This window comes from Microdochium trichocladiopsis (assembly GCF_020744255.1).
Source record: "Microdochium trichocladiopsis strain MPI-CAGE-CH-0230 chromosome Unknown B0I36scaffold_10, whole genome shotgun sequence".
Classification (NCBI taxonomy): Eukaryota; Fungi; Ascomycota; class Sordariomycetes; order Xylariales; family Microdochiaceae; genus Microdochium; species Microdochium trichocladiopsis.
In genome coordinates this window covers 1,559,878-1,572,780 of record NW_025763553.1, presented here as the reverse complement: position 1 = coordinate 1,572,780, position 12,903 = coordinate 1,559,878, and the positions used below count along the sequence as shown (strand labels likewise).

The window sequence follows — 12,903 nt, the reverse complement described above, 5'->3', positions numbered from 1 at the left end:
CACACTTCTCACATTTCAATGACTTTCATATTGTGACATCCTTTAGGCAGACTCCGATCGCACTTTGACAACACCGACATATTCTGAGAACTATCCTGGCCACGATATTCCTTCCCGTCATTTCACGAATCCATCACATTCCGTCTGCCACACCCGAAATCGAGCGAGGTCTCAAGTGTGGACGCAAACGAGAGGCACGGTCCTCTGGACTTCTCAGCACAACAAATCGGGACTCACTCTCACAACTCCAAAGTTCTTTCTTCACCATCGACCCTGACCATTTCGACGGCAACCACACTCTATTATACTCTGACCATTGAATCGACAAGGCCAATTCATTGCCAACAACCGTTCTCCTAGTATCGCCCTTTCCTCGGCCGTCGCGCAAACTACGCTACTAGTACTCCAACTTGCTTTACCAGGCGCTTCACTACCCTTGACTCGCTACCTTCAGCTCGTGAATCTGAACTCATTACTTCTGCTTCCTTCACTACGATATCGGCCATCAGTTACAATATCTCTGATTCTGTACACCCCAGTGCCCTCACACGATGGCCACAGCGGACGAATACGTGGAAATCAAAGTGACTCCTCGAGGCTATCATAAGCTCGGGGTCTCCAGAAAAGTGGACGCGGCAAGAGCGAAAGCTTCAATCATATTCGGCAAAGACATGACTGGAGTTTACCCGGTCTTTATCCAAGCAGCAGCGGGAAGTGACGTCCGAGTACCCATCAACAACTCGCTCGCAAGAGGCGCCCGCGTCCGCGCCACTGGTCTCAAGAACAACACGCCACTGCTAGCCTTGCCTTTCGTCGCCTACTTCAGACCCGGTGCATTAGAAGCTGCCAAGAAGCACCTCAACGGCGATGACAGTGACCTCGACTTCTCGGCCACAGACTGGTCGGTCGAGGCCGCACGACGCACAAAGAAGTGGAAGGAAGGCGGGCCTTGGACACCTCCAGACCAGCTTGCGCACTTCTGTCAGCCACTTCCAGCGATTTCGCTAAATGCAATATCATGGGGTGCGAAGGTACCATATGACATAATCCCTGCATTTCGAAACCTTGATATGGGCGATAAGTTCCATGATCTGGTCTTACAGCTTAGAGCTAGGATGACTTTCGACTACATGACAGCTTCACAGCTAACAGTGTATGCTCTTTGGTGGTGTTACTATATCACTAAAAGCGAAGACGACGAGCAGGCGTCTACCGATACGGACGACGTAGCAGATACGGTACCATTAATTATCTTTACTATTCTTATACCGACGGTACTACGGGAAGCTGAAGAAGACGGTCTCGCAGTATGGCCAAACCTAATGCTTGCGGCCGTGACAAGATCCGCAGTCGACTTCAGTAACGACGATCAAGAAAGGCTTGAAACCGAGACCACGGCGATCCAGGACCAGCTAATGGCCATTTATACTTCGAACACACCAGAAGTCTGTGCCGGTCTACTACCTGGAGACCTCATAGGTACCAAGAACGAAGCTTTTGCAGACGAGCAGCTACGGAAGTCGAAGTGGGCAAACCCAAACTCCCACCAGATGTCGCATTACGAAGCAGTCCAGCCTATGGTAGATATGCTCGGTGACATCAATACCATTTACCGCCCACATCCAAGGTCGAAGAGCACGAGCTTGGAGTTTCGGACATTGATCTCAGCGGCATTGTACCACAGTCACTGGAAGATTGTCCGCCGCTACCAGACATTGCCCTCGCTGCAAGCATTGCAGAACAACAAGTCTGATAAACACCGGTACACCCATATAGCGCTACCAAGCAGCATGGAAACTCGCCGGGACTACTCTGCCCTTGCAAACAAGCCTAACCAGAACATCGTCACCATTCCTGATTATGCAGGCAGGGAGCTGTCTTATGCTGGATCCGTCGTCGGTCAACGCACCTCAGTGACTTCAAGGATCGAGGCTGTGCCTCAAAGTCTATTTAAAGATGTCAAGGAAGAACCGTTTTCGCAGACGTTGGTCTCCGGCGCTCTCGGCCAGAAAGCAGGCGCAGGCACGGGACAGGCTCCTGGGTTCCGTCCTCCAAAACGGCAATGCCTGCCTAGAAGCTCTTTGAGCTCGTCGTATGCGAGGATAGAACCGAGCACAGAAGTCACTCCGCCCAGCTCGACCACTCCCCAGAACCCAGCCCAGAACCAAGCCCCGGCACCCACTGTAGAAGTCGGCAAGCAAGCACTGGGACAGTGGATCAGCAATATCGCCACACTTCCACGGACCCAAGGCCATCCACCTACAAGCGACTTTATTCACATCGACCAGGTCCTGCCAGAAGCCCTCAAGCTAGGTTGGGCACCTCCGGCTCGAATCTGCGAAGCTGCCAGAGCACGAGGTCTTCTCGACCCCAGCAACGAAGGCGACCAAGCCAGGCTGGCCTTGCTCGGCTTCGAGAGGCCGAAGCTGAGAACAGCCCCTGTACCGCTTATATTTTGCAAAGACGACCTGCACAACCAGCACCTCTTCGAGGACGTAGCACGAGGAGGTCACGACATCTGCAGGGAACTATCCCACCGGCCAGGCGAAGGGGTGCTCGCAGCCTTACGGGTCGTCCTCCACAGCTTCACACCACTCACCAAGAAGCTGGCCCACACTCTGCAGTACATCACGACCGACCCAACGGCAGCGTCAGACATCATAGCCCTGCGCTGCTTCGAGGAAGGCCTTTGCGACCTCCTAGGCATCTGCAACCGCATCGCGCTCCTGAACAGCGCCTTGGCAGACGCCAGACTTCGCCACCCGTCCGATCCACGTCATCAGATCTCGCCATCCATCACAAACAGCCTTGCCGAATATCTGGAGGCAGAGTTCGCAGAGAACCTCCCGCCCGAGTTCTACACCCGCGTCGCCTCATGCCGCCGCTGGACTCTCAGCACCACCCTGCCTAGCAGCAATGAGCAAGAGGACGAGGGGGAAGAAGGGGATCACCACCGCACGACGGGGACCACCACCACAGCGGTTGACTTCGTCCGCTGGACCCGCGACTTGCACAAGTTCTGGTACGCCAGTGCCATCGTGACGGAGCGCTGCTGCGCGGCTATCAAGCTGGGCTGCCACGAGATGTTCCTCCCCGCCACACGGGCACGACTGTGGCAAGAGTGGACTCGGCCATGGGAGGGCAGCAGCGCGGACGGTCCTTGGTGCCTGTACCGCAAGCACGAGATGTCCGTCCGGAAACAGCAGCAGCAGCAGCTGCAGCATGCGGCTCTCGCTGCTGCTGCAACGGTGACGGGAGGCTCTACACCACCACCACCACCACCACCACCGCCTCTCACCGCGTCGTCGTCGTCGTCTCTTGAGCCGGCCACGTGTCTGACCCTAGATACCCTCGGGTACGAGCTTCATGCTGAGCTCATCGCCACTGCTATCAGTGATATGCACGGTGATCAGGACATTGCTGCGTGGCTGACGCTGCCTTGCGACGTCGGCCGCTCGGTTCAGATCGAGGCCTCGCCGGCAGCGATGAGCACGACGCAGGAGGATGGCTTGTACCTGCACAAGGGTCGGTATTGGTGCCTTTGAGTTTGGAGAGTGGGGAGGGAGGGCTTTCATACTTGGATGGAGATGACGATCGGATCGTGGAAGTTGGTGAGGGGATCAACGCAGAAGACGTGGTCACTGGAATTCATTTCTCATGCTCGACCTTTGTCTAGGGGCTTACGACGCGGACTTTTTAGTGTCCCTTGGCCATCACAATCGAAGTCTTCCAATGCGCATTATTTCGTGTCACAAGTGAGCCTATTCAGGACTGCGTCGTGATCATAGGCTGCATGTTGACATTACGAAGTGTATTCTCCCTTTTCTCTTCCCCTTTTCCCTCCTCGGCAGGCAACCACAGCCGCCGCGAAAGAAATGGTCGTTGTCTATAAGTGTGTTGACAACCCCCTCGCCCCGTGAGACCTACTTGGCATTGCTCCGGTCCATGCCGTTTGAGGTACGCAGGGGTAGCAGGGTCGCGTCATTGTTATACACATACAAAAGTTTTTACAAAAATCAGACACGCATGCATGAAGATAACAACAACGCAAAAAAGGGGGAAAGTGTACACTGGTGCAGCCGAAGAAGCCGAGAACCCAGAAACCCAAAACCAAACCATCCTGCTCCCGTCCCTCCCGTCTCTGGTATATATGATGCTGTCAAACAATGCTTTCTCGAACAAATCTCCGCGATCACCACTGCTTACTCGCCCTTGAGCTTGTCCTGGGTGACGTTGAAGGCCATGTCGAGGAGATCCTCCTCCTCCTTCTTGTGCGAGGCCTTGAGACCAGTGGCGACGGAAGCAGAGGGGTTACGGCCAGCGTACATGACGTGCTTGCGGTCGTGGAACTCGGTCTCGTTGAGCAGTGTCTCGATGCGGGGCTGCGTGAAGGACCAGGCACCAGCGTTCAATGGCTCCTCCTGGGCCCAGACGATGGTCTTGGCGTTCTTGTAGGTGTCGAGGTTCTCCTTCAGCTGTTGCCAGGGGAAGGGGTTCAGCTGCTCAATACGAGTGATGGCGACGTTGTCAATGTTGTTGTCAGCGCGGTACTTGTGTAGAGCAGCGTAGACCTGGCCAGTGCAGAGAATGACACGGTCAATCTCCTCAGCAGGCTTGATGGCACCAGTCTGGTGCTCAGGGTCGGCAATGATCCACTGGAACTGGGCGTCGGGGCCGGAGAACTCCTCAATGCTGGAGCGAGCAAGAGGGTGACGCAGGAGGGACTTGGAGAAGAAGATGATGAGGGCTGCCTGTAGTGTTAGCGACGTCGCTCGTGCTATCAAAATGTCGCGATTACGGGGTGGAATGTTAACTTACGCTTGCGGAACTGGCGGTGCATCTGGCGACGCAGGACGTGGAAAAGGTTGGCAGGAGTGGTCATGTAGGCAATCTGCATGTTGCAGTCCTGGTGCTGGCGGTCAAGCTTCTCGGGGGAGGGGAAGACGCGAGGATCCTCGTTGCAAAGCTGCAGGTAGCGCTCCAGGCGACCGGAGGAGTGCTCGGGGCCCTGACCATCGTAACCGTGAGGCAGAGACATGACGAGGCCAGTACGCTGCATCCACTTGACCTCACCGGAAGCGATGAATTGGTCGATGATGCACTGAGCGTTGTTGGCGAAGTCACCGAACTGGGCCTCCCACATGACAAGGGCATTGGGAGACGACAGCGAGTAACCGTACTCGAAGCCAAGAGCACCAAACTCACTCAGGGAAGAGTTGGAAATGACAAACTTGCCCTGGTCCTTAGCAATGTGCTGCAGAGGAGTGTAGGTGCTCTCGTTCTCCTGGTCGTGGAAGACAGCGTGGCGCTGAGAGAAAGTACCTCTCTCGACATCCTGGCCAGAGATACGGACGTGGTGGCCCTCAGTAACGAGGGATCCAAAAGCAAGAGCCTCACCGGTAGACCAATCAATGTTCTTGCCCTCAATCACGCTCTTAGTGCGGTTGTTTAGGATACGCTTAAGGTTGCGGTGGAGGTTGAAGTCCTCGGGAGCAGAGCCAATAACCTCACCAATGTGCTCCAAAGTCTGCTTGTCGACGGCGGTCGAGTTGTGGGGAAGGACTTCGGTGGCGAGCTCCTTGGGGGACTTGAAACCGTTCCAGGCAGATGTGGTCCACTCCTTGGAGGTAGGCTGGTAGTCCTTGGACTTGGAGAAGCTCTCCTCGAGCATTCCCCAGACCCACTGCTTGTGCTCCTCAATGTCTTCCTTGGTGAAAGTTCCGTCCTTGAGAAGCTTCTCGACGTAGATATCGATCTGAGGCTCGTGAGAGCTAATACGCTTGTACATGAGGGGCTGGGTGAACGAAGGCTGGTCGGTCTCGTTGTGGCCGTGCTTGCGGTAGCAGACGAGGTCGATGACGACATCGGTCTGGAACTCAGCACGCCAATCGGCGGCAAGCTGGCAAACAAAGTTGACAGCCTCGACATCGTCGGCGTTGACATGGAACACAGGAGCGTCGATAGCCTTGGCAATATCGGTACAGTAGGCGGTGGAGCGAGCGAAGCGAGGGTCAGTAGTGAAGCCGATCTGGTTGTTCACGACGAGGTGGATGGTGCCGCCAGTCGAGAAGGCAGGTAGAGAGTGGAATCCGAGACACTCGTAGACAATACCCTGCGCAGCAAAGGCAGCATCGCCGTGGAGGAGGACAGACATGGCGGTGCGGTGGGTCTTCTCGTCATTGTTGTAGTGCTGGATGGCACGGGTCTTGCCCAGGACGACGGGATCCTCGGCCTCCAGATGGGAGGGGTTGGCCACGAGAGAGAGCTGGACGCGCTTGCCGGAAGGGGTAGGGCGCTCGAAGTTCATGCCGAGATGGTACTTGACGTCGCCAGAACCCTCATCTTCGGCACCAGCAGTGCCGGCGAACTCGCTGAAGATAGACTCGTTGGGCTTGCGCACAACGTTGCTGAGCACGTTGAGACGACCACGGTGAGGCATGCCAATAACAATGTCCTTGACACCATAATCGACGCTGCGATCGATCAGGGCCTTCATACCGGGGACAAGAGTTTCACAGCCCTCAAGACCGAAACGCTTGTCGTTGGGGTATTTGGTGGCAAGGAAGGACTCGAAGCTGGAACTCCAGATGAGGCGATCGAGGATGCGCCTCTTCTCGTCGATGGAGTACTTGAAGGCACGGGGAACCTCGATGCGCTCACGGAGCCAGTCGCACTTGCCCCGGTCGGGAATGTGGATGAACTCGACACCGTACGAGCCGCAGTAAATCTTCTCGCAGGCGTCAATAATCTCGCGCAAGGTCATCTTCTCGCGGCCATCACGCTTGAAGCGGGGCAGGATGCCGGGGCCAAGAGTGAACTCGGAGTCAAGGTCCTTCTCGGTGAACTGGTAGTGCTCCAGAGTCAGCTCCTTGGGGCGAATGTTTCCAAAGCCAGAGGAGTCGTTGCGAATGCCCAGAGGATCGAGATTGGCCTGGTGGTGGCCACGGGCCTGGTATGCGCGGACGAGAAGCTGGACCTTGAGATGGTTGGTCACATCGCTGCCCATGCCTACACCGGAGACGGCAGCACCAACACCACCAGTTGCGCCAGGGACAAGGGTGGGTGGCGGCTGGAATGCCTGCTGGATAGGCATATCACCACTCTCCATGTTCTTGAAGTAGACCTGCCACGACACGTGGACGCTCTTGGGGTCCTCCTTCCACTGGAGGTACATCTCGTCAATATAGTTGGCAGTGCTGCCAGAGAGGAAGTTGTCGTTATGCGCCGGCGCTGAGGACATGGCATGTCTCTTCTGGAGGAAGCTCGTCGAGGCAGCCGCAGGCCGCCTGGCGGAGGCGAGGGCCGAGCATCGCGGCGTGCCGTTGCTGCGGAGCAGCTGGCCGCAGGACTTGCGGAGGGAGGTTCTCAACATCGCGAGAAAGGGCGAGTCAAGAATGGAGGAGAAGAGAGGTGGTGCTTAGGAGAGACCTAGGCGTTCGAGAGGGCAAGCATCACACGGGAGTGGTGCTGCGTGAGGGCGTGGGGAAAGCTCGAGAAGCGGGAAAAACAGCAGAGAGGAGCGAGACTGCAAGCGATGCAATTATTATTCTCGCAGCTGTCGGGTCCGCAGAAGCTAGTTCTGACTCCACGCCGCAAGAGGACAGAACAGTGCCAGCTGTGCATGGGGCGTGCGCCAATTAGGGGGGGGTCACTGGACCACCAGCAGTTGTCGAGGCAGCTGAGCACAGTATACACGTCACTGTGAGCAGGACACGGGGCCACGCCGCCGGCTCTGCAAACAGGGCTAGCAGCCGCGCCCCTGCCTTCCGCGCGCCTCAGGCCGGGGAAGCCGCAGCCCAAGGGGGACTGTGTCGAGCCAAGACCCGGGTGCACTGTGCATCCGCCCCCTTCTCCAAGCAGCATCCGCATTCATGGGCTCGTGATTCGCCAGGCCGCCCCGATTCCTGCCGCATCGTCGCCCAGGCCGAGGGTATCTGCTAAAGCAGCATCGAGTGACGGACAGTGTCCGGCACGGGCAGCCTGTGTAGTGCCTCGTCCACACAGCCCACGCGCGAATTATGGATGGCATCGTGGTAGTCAGTGTCACTGCTGAGCAGTGGCACGCCGCAATGGCGTTGTAGATCTCATGGCAGGCTCGCCGTTCCGGTAGAACACGCAACTTCGACAATCGCCTGCTCACGACAATTTGCTGTACACGAGGACACCTGGCAGCTGTGGGTATGGGGGCTCAGGGCCGGTATTCAAGAGGCCTGGAAGTCCTCCGAGCGCTAAGAGGCCAACCCGTTCGCCTATCGCCGAGTTGGTCGGAGGATGTCCGCCGAAACCAGGATCTCCTGCAGATGGTGCCCATAGGGACGAAACATTGTTGATCTCCCTTGCTGATTCGTGCTATTTTGAGACCTCCCGATATTTGTTTCACGCGTCCTGGCTGCGACGGTATTGCAACAACTTCAAACGTGACATGGTAGACGAGTGGACGAAGCAACACAGTCGCATGTACGGTCCCAGCGTTGCCGCGCGAGAGCCGTGCCATGCGTGGCCAGGTTGACCCAGACCACATGGTGGCGTTTCCGTTCCCGCGGGTTGTCCTTTGCGTGTCCCACCTTTGCGTGTGTTTCGAAGCTACACCTCATCGAGCAGCGCAAGGATGGGGAGTAATCAGTGCCATCGTGCGTGATCTAACTGAGCGTCAAGCTCATGGACGAAGGTTCTCGTGAGCCAAACTGATGGCGTGCACTCGCAAACACGAGCCCAGGAATGGTTGCAACCCACTTGCAGGACGTGGACTTCATGTCTGGTGATGTAATGCAAGCTCCCGAGCCGCCCCTTGAAGACTAGACGCACTTGGGGCACGGACGAGACTCCAGAGCGAGGTGGGAGCACCGCCACAGCTGACTCATCGCCATTGCGTGGACTACACTGGTGGGTCCAAGACGACTTCGCGAGCCACTGTGAGCTCTGACGCAAACACGCGACATTCACGATTGTGAACTCCCATTTCAATCTCGAATTCCATTGAGCTGGCACACTTAGACAGCCGTGGACGCTGCCTGCGGATCGCAGCAAGGTAACGGGTGACTGTACCTATAGAAACAAGCATAACACATCGCTGCCCACTTCTATTGCTCGTAAAACTCTCACCGGCCAGGTTCTTTCCTCACCATTCACCGAGCCGCCCGGACAGAAACAGTAGACGCACATGCGGCAGTGACCAGTACCGAACAGCCGCTCGGCTATCTCATGCCCCTGAGGCTGGCGTAAGAACTTACATGACAAACGCCAAGACCGTCCAGGCTTGAGGTGCATCGCGATGGCGTCGATACCCAAGGGCGAGGCGGTCCACAAGAAGAAGGATGGCATCATCACTCTCACCGCAGACCGCAAGAAGGTTATCTGGACGCCCAATGCCGCTCCGACGGGTCCTCCGAGCGTGGCGATAGAGATCAGCAGCATCACAAACCTCCAGCAGACCCCAGCGACATCTGCCAAGATTATGGTCAAGATCTTCGAGAAGGGCGCTGACGGAGCGGAACCAACCCCATATCTCTTCCATTTCAACTCGCCGACCAACCCTTCTGAGCAGGCAAGCGCCATCAAAGATTTGCTGTCGAGACTCATAGCGGATGCCAAGGCGAATGATGGCAGCGTCACGCGTCTAGATGGCGGCCCAGCGGCAGATGCCATGGCTCTGGCCAGAGCCGCGAACAAAACGGCTTCGGCACAGCTCTTTGACGACTCCAGGCTCAAGACCGATATCATGCTGCAGCAAGGGCTCATGCGAGAAGACAAGGCGCTTGCAAGAGTGTATCTCAAGGCTCGAGAGACCAAGCCAGCCTCGATGTCTGACACGGCCTTCAACACACAGTTCTGGTCAACGAGGATCAATGTACTTCGCTCTTACGCCATACAAAGCAGCCAGAAGAAAGGCCCCTATAACGTCCTTGCACAGCTCAAGCCAGATCTCGTCTCGAGCACCGATCCAAATGATGCAAACAAGATGAAGCTCAAGATGAACACGGAGCAGCTCCAGCGTATCTTCATTCAGCACCCTCTGGTGAAACGCATCTACAACGAGAACGTCCCGCCGCTGAACGACTACGAGTTCTTTTCCAAGTTCTTTCTTAGCAAACTGTACAAGCAGCTCCGTGGAGAGCGCCCAACAGGCATGGAAGAGGCACAGAAGATATTTGACAAATATGACGAGAAGGACGATATCTCGGCCTTCTCCAACAAGGCTCTGGCGGAACATATGCCGCAGATCATCAATCTCGAGGGAAACGAAGAAAACCAGGGCGGATTCAAAGGAGGTAATCGCAAGGACGTAGAGATGCGTCCTCGTGGAAGGAGAGAAGTCCCCATCATTGCCACCCTCAACGCAGTGAGCGAGCGTTTGCTGAGAGAAACGGTGCCGCTCGACACGACTGTGGACACGAGCCTACCGGACTACGATACGTACCATGAAGTTGCCCTACGCGATCTTGCTGGCAGCACTGAAGAAAGCCGGATAGCCTTGAACATCAAAGAGCAGAGCAGGTTCTTTGGGAATTCCGGAGAGAAGACCTCCATCACGAATGAAGCCCTGACGAAGGCACAATCATCCAAAGTCCTCAAGGATACTCGTTCAGAACTAGAGAGACTGAAAAGCGATGGCGCCGGTGGTATTGCTCTGCACGACTCGCTGGGAATTGACGATGAAATGGACAGCGACGATGAGGCTGAGCAGCCGCCACACGTCGGCTCTCGAGCGTCGCGAAAGGAAGCACAAACTCAAATGCTGGAAAGCATCGTACAGCGTCGTGCGCATCTTTATGGCCACAATATGGACGACACAACTCCTATGGGCTTGCCCGAAGACGTCGCCGCGAGCTGCACACTCACGCACGCCACAACGATGGAGTTTCTAAATCAATTCTGGAACGCCTTCCTGTCGGGCGATCCAGATCGGGCGGCTGAGTTGGGATACCTGGCAGACTCGCTCAACAGATCAAAGGAGCGGATAGAGGCAGTAGCCGTGGAGGCTGAAAAGGCTCGCGATGCCGAGATCAAAAAGAAGAAAGAAGAGATCAGGGCATACTTTGAGAAGACGGGCCGAAAGCGTACCTTCAACTTCAAGTCTGTCAGAGGCGGCCGGGAAGCTGTGCTGAAGCTAATGGATCCTGTGTCAAAGACTTTGGATAGAGCTCTCGCGGACTACAAGCGAGCGTTAGAAGCGGAGGGAATCCAGGCCAGTACGGAGCTATGAAGCTATTCTGCTACCCAGACTGCGGATATGAGGGCCCTATCTAGATAAACAAGCATATCAGATGTCAAATTGAGATAGAGACGGACACCCATCGTCTCAGACTGCCCTTGTCCGTCCTTGCACACTGTGAAACTCGTGATGGATTGCGCCAGGTCGTTCTTGCTGTCAATCACGGCCTACACGTATATCAGAATCAAGGCAGCGACGACTGAGCACATGGCTGCCTCGTAGGCCATTTAACATAGCAATCTCCTTATTTTGCAATGATGTTTGACGTCCGTTCTATCTCACACTTAGCGTCGTCTTCGCCGTATCTTTATTGCAGATGTCCTACACTCGCTTCATTCTTATTTAACACACATTACCCGGCCTGGCAAAACGAAGGCCCATCATGGATCTGCCTACTGCCATGGATGTTTGCTCGACTTCGGCGAAAGGAAATAACTCGTTTAGAGTCGCACCACTGTCTACCGCGACTGACGATGCTGCTCAGTCCCCGCGATCGCCGAACAAAGGAGACATTCCAGGATCGGAGGACGTACACGGGTCTCCCAGGCAAGCCATCTGGGTGCACAGAGACCTCTCAGAAGAAATTCCGAGCGAACATGCCTCAATATTCGAGGCCGAACTCGCTTCATGCAGTGACTTCGATACGCCAATACGATTGTTCACTTCCCCTGCATCTCAGACGACACGCCCAAAGCGACCTAATCTGTCCCGCACTGAAGTCTTATGCTCAGCTGCAACTCAGGTACGACAAATAGACGCTGCCGAAATCCCCGCCTTATCTCCTCTCACAAGAATACGAGCCGAGGCGGTGATGTCACAAGAGCTTTGGACGCCATTCGGGGCTGTGCCGAACAAACCAAGTATGGCCACTTTGAGGACTGCGAGTGTCTCCACGTCAGGCCTCTCTAGTCTTCTGCACGAGTCCACTCTCAGGGAAACCGGGACTCGAAGCGACGTTTCACGGAATGAAAAGACTGCCAGGAACGACGGCGACTTTGCAGCTCCGTGCCCAGTGATGCGCCCGATCCCTAGCGAGGCTCGACCAACAGCAGCTTTGCCTGCATGCGTACGTGCTTATGGTAGAGCTCTCTATGGCCGCAAACAAACGGCGACTTGGCCTTTGGAGGCAGATATGGGCTTCATGCGACAAGACTGGGCAATCTGTTCTGGCTCGGCTGTCCACGGGGATGAGACCGAGCATCTCTTGGGTTCTCTGGCCCGTCTAGATCCCCACGAGTACCCTCGAAACCCTGTTTGTGCAGGCTACTGCCATCCGTCAACGCCGCCGTGGATTGAGCATTGGAACTGCGGTATGGCGTCTGGATACTCAAGAAGGCGTCCGAGACGTGCAGTGGAAGAGCTTGGCTGCCAAGATCGTGGATGTGGAAGAATACATTTGCTTGACCGCTGGAGAGAAGCAGGCTCGGCAAGCTCAGGAAGCCGGTCACGCCAGATGCGAACTAGGCGAAGGCAGCACTTACGAGCTACTGGTGCATCAGGAGCACAACAGAGATTTAAGGGGCCAGCTCCTTCGCTTCCAGCACAGGCCGACGTTGGCTGCCTCGGGATCCCATATCGCAGGAATAGCTCCATGAGACACGACTCTAGTCATACTGCACGGCATCCGGTACGAGAAGACGCACGATCGGCAGAGTCAAGCGAGACACAACCCTGCGCTGTGTGCTGCCGAA

At 56.0% G+C, this 12,903-nt stretch overlaps 4 protein-coding genes across 4 annotated transcripts; 3 read left to right on the top strand and 1 right to left on the bottom strand.

Moving 5' to 3' along the window:
• Positions 1-551: 551 nt before the first annotated feature.
• Positions 552-3,545, top strand: B0I36DRAFT_367630 (uncharacterized protein; the record flags this gene model as incomplete). Its single annotated transcript, XM_046159502.1, has 1 exon — positions 552-3,545. One exon carries the CDS (start codon positions 552-554, stop codon positions 3,543-3,545), a length of 2,994 nt encoding a protein of 997 aa, XP_046007399.1.
• Positions 3,546-4,202: 657 nt separating this feature from the next.
• Positions 4,203-7,372, bottom strand: B0I36DRAFT_367629 (thiamine diphosphate-binding protein; the record flags this gene model as incomplete). The annotated part of the gene is made up of 2 exons (XM_046159501.1): positions 4,203-4,747; positions 4,819-7,372. The coding sequence occupies 2 exons, from the start codon at positions 7,370-7,372 to the stop codon at positions 4,203-4,205; spliced, it is 3,099 nt and encodes a 1,032-aa protein (XP_046007398.1).
• A 1,565-nt stretch (positions 7,373-8,937) lies between these two features.
• On the top strand, positions 8,938-11,332 carry B0I36DRAFT_333976 (RNA polymerase II transcription factor-related protein). Its single transcript, XM_046155292.1, has one exon. The coding sequence runs from the start codon at positions 9,272-9,274 to the stop codon at positions 11,201-11,203; it is 1,932 nt and encodes a 643-aa protein (XP_046007397.1). The 5' UTR covers positions 8,938-9,271; the 3' UTR covers positions 11,204-11,332.
• A 120-nt stretch (positions 11,333-11,452) lies between these two features.
• On the top strand, positions 11,453-12,360 carry B0I36DRAFT_333975 (uncharacterized protein). The gene has a single exon (XM_046155291.1). It carries the CDS (start codon positions 11,467-11,469, stop codon positions 11,965-11,967), a length of 501 nt encoding a protein of 166 aa, XP_046007396.1. The 5' UTR covers positions 11,453-11,466; the 3' UTR covers positions 11,968-12,360.
• The last annotated feature ends 543 nt before the right edge of the window (positions 12,361-12,903 follow it).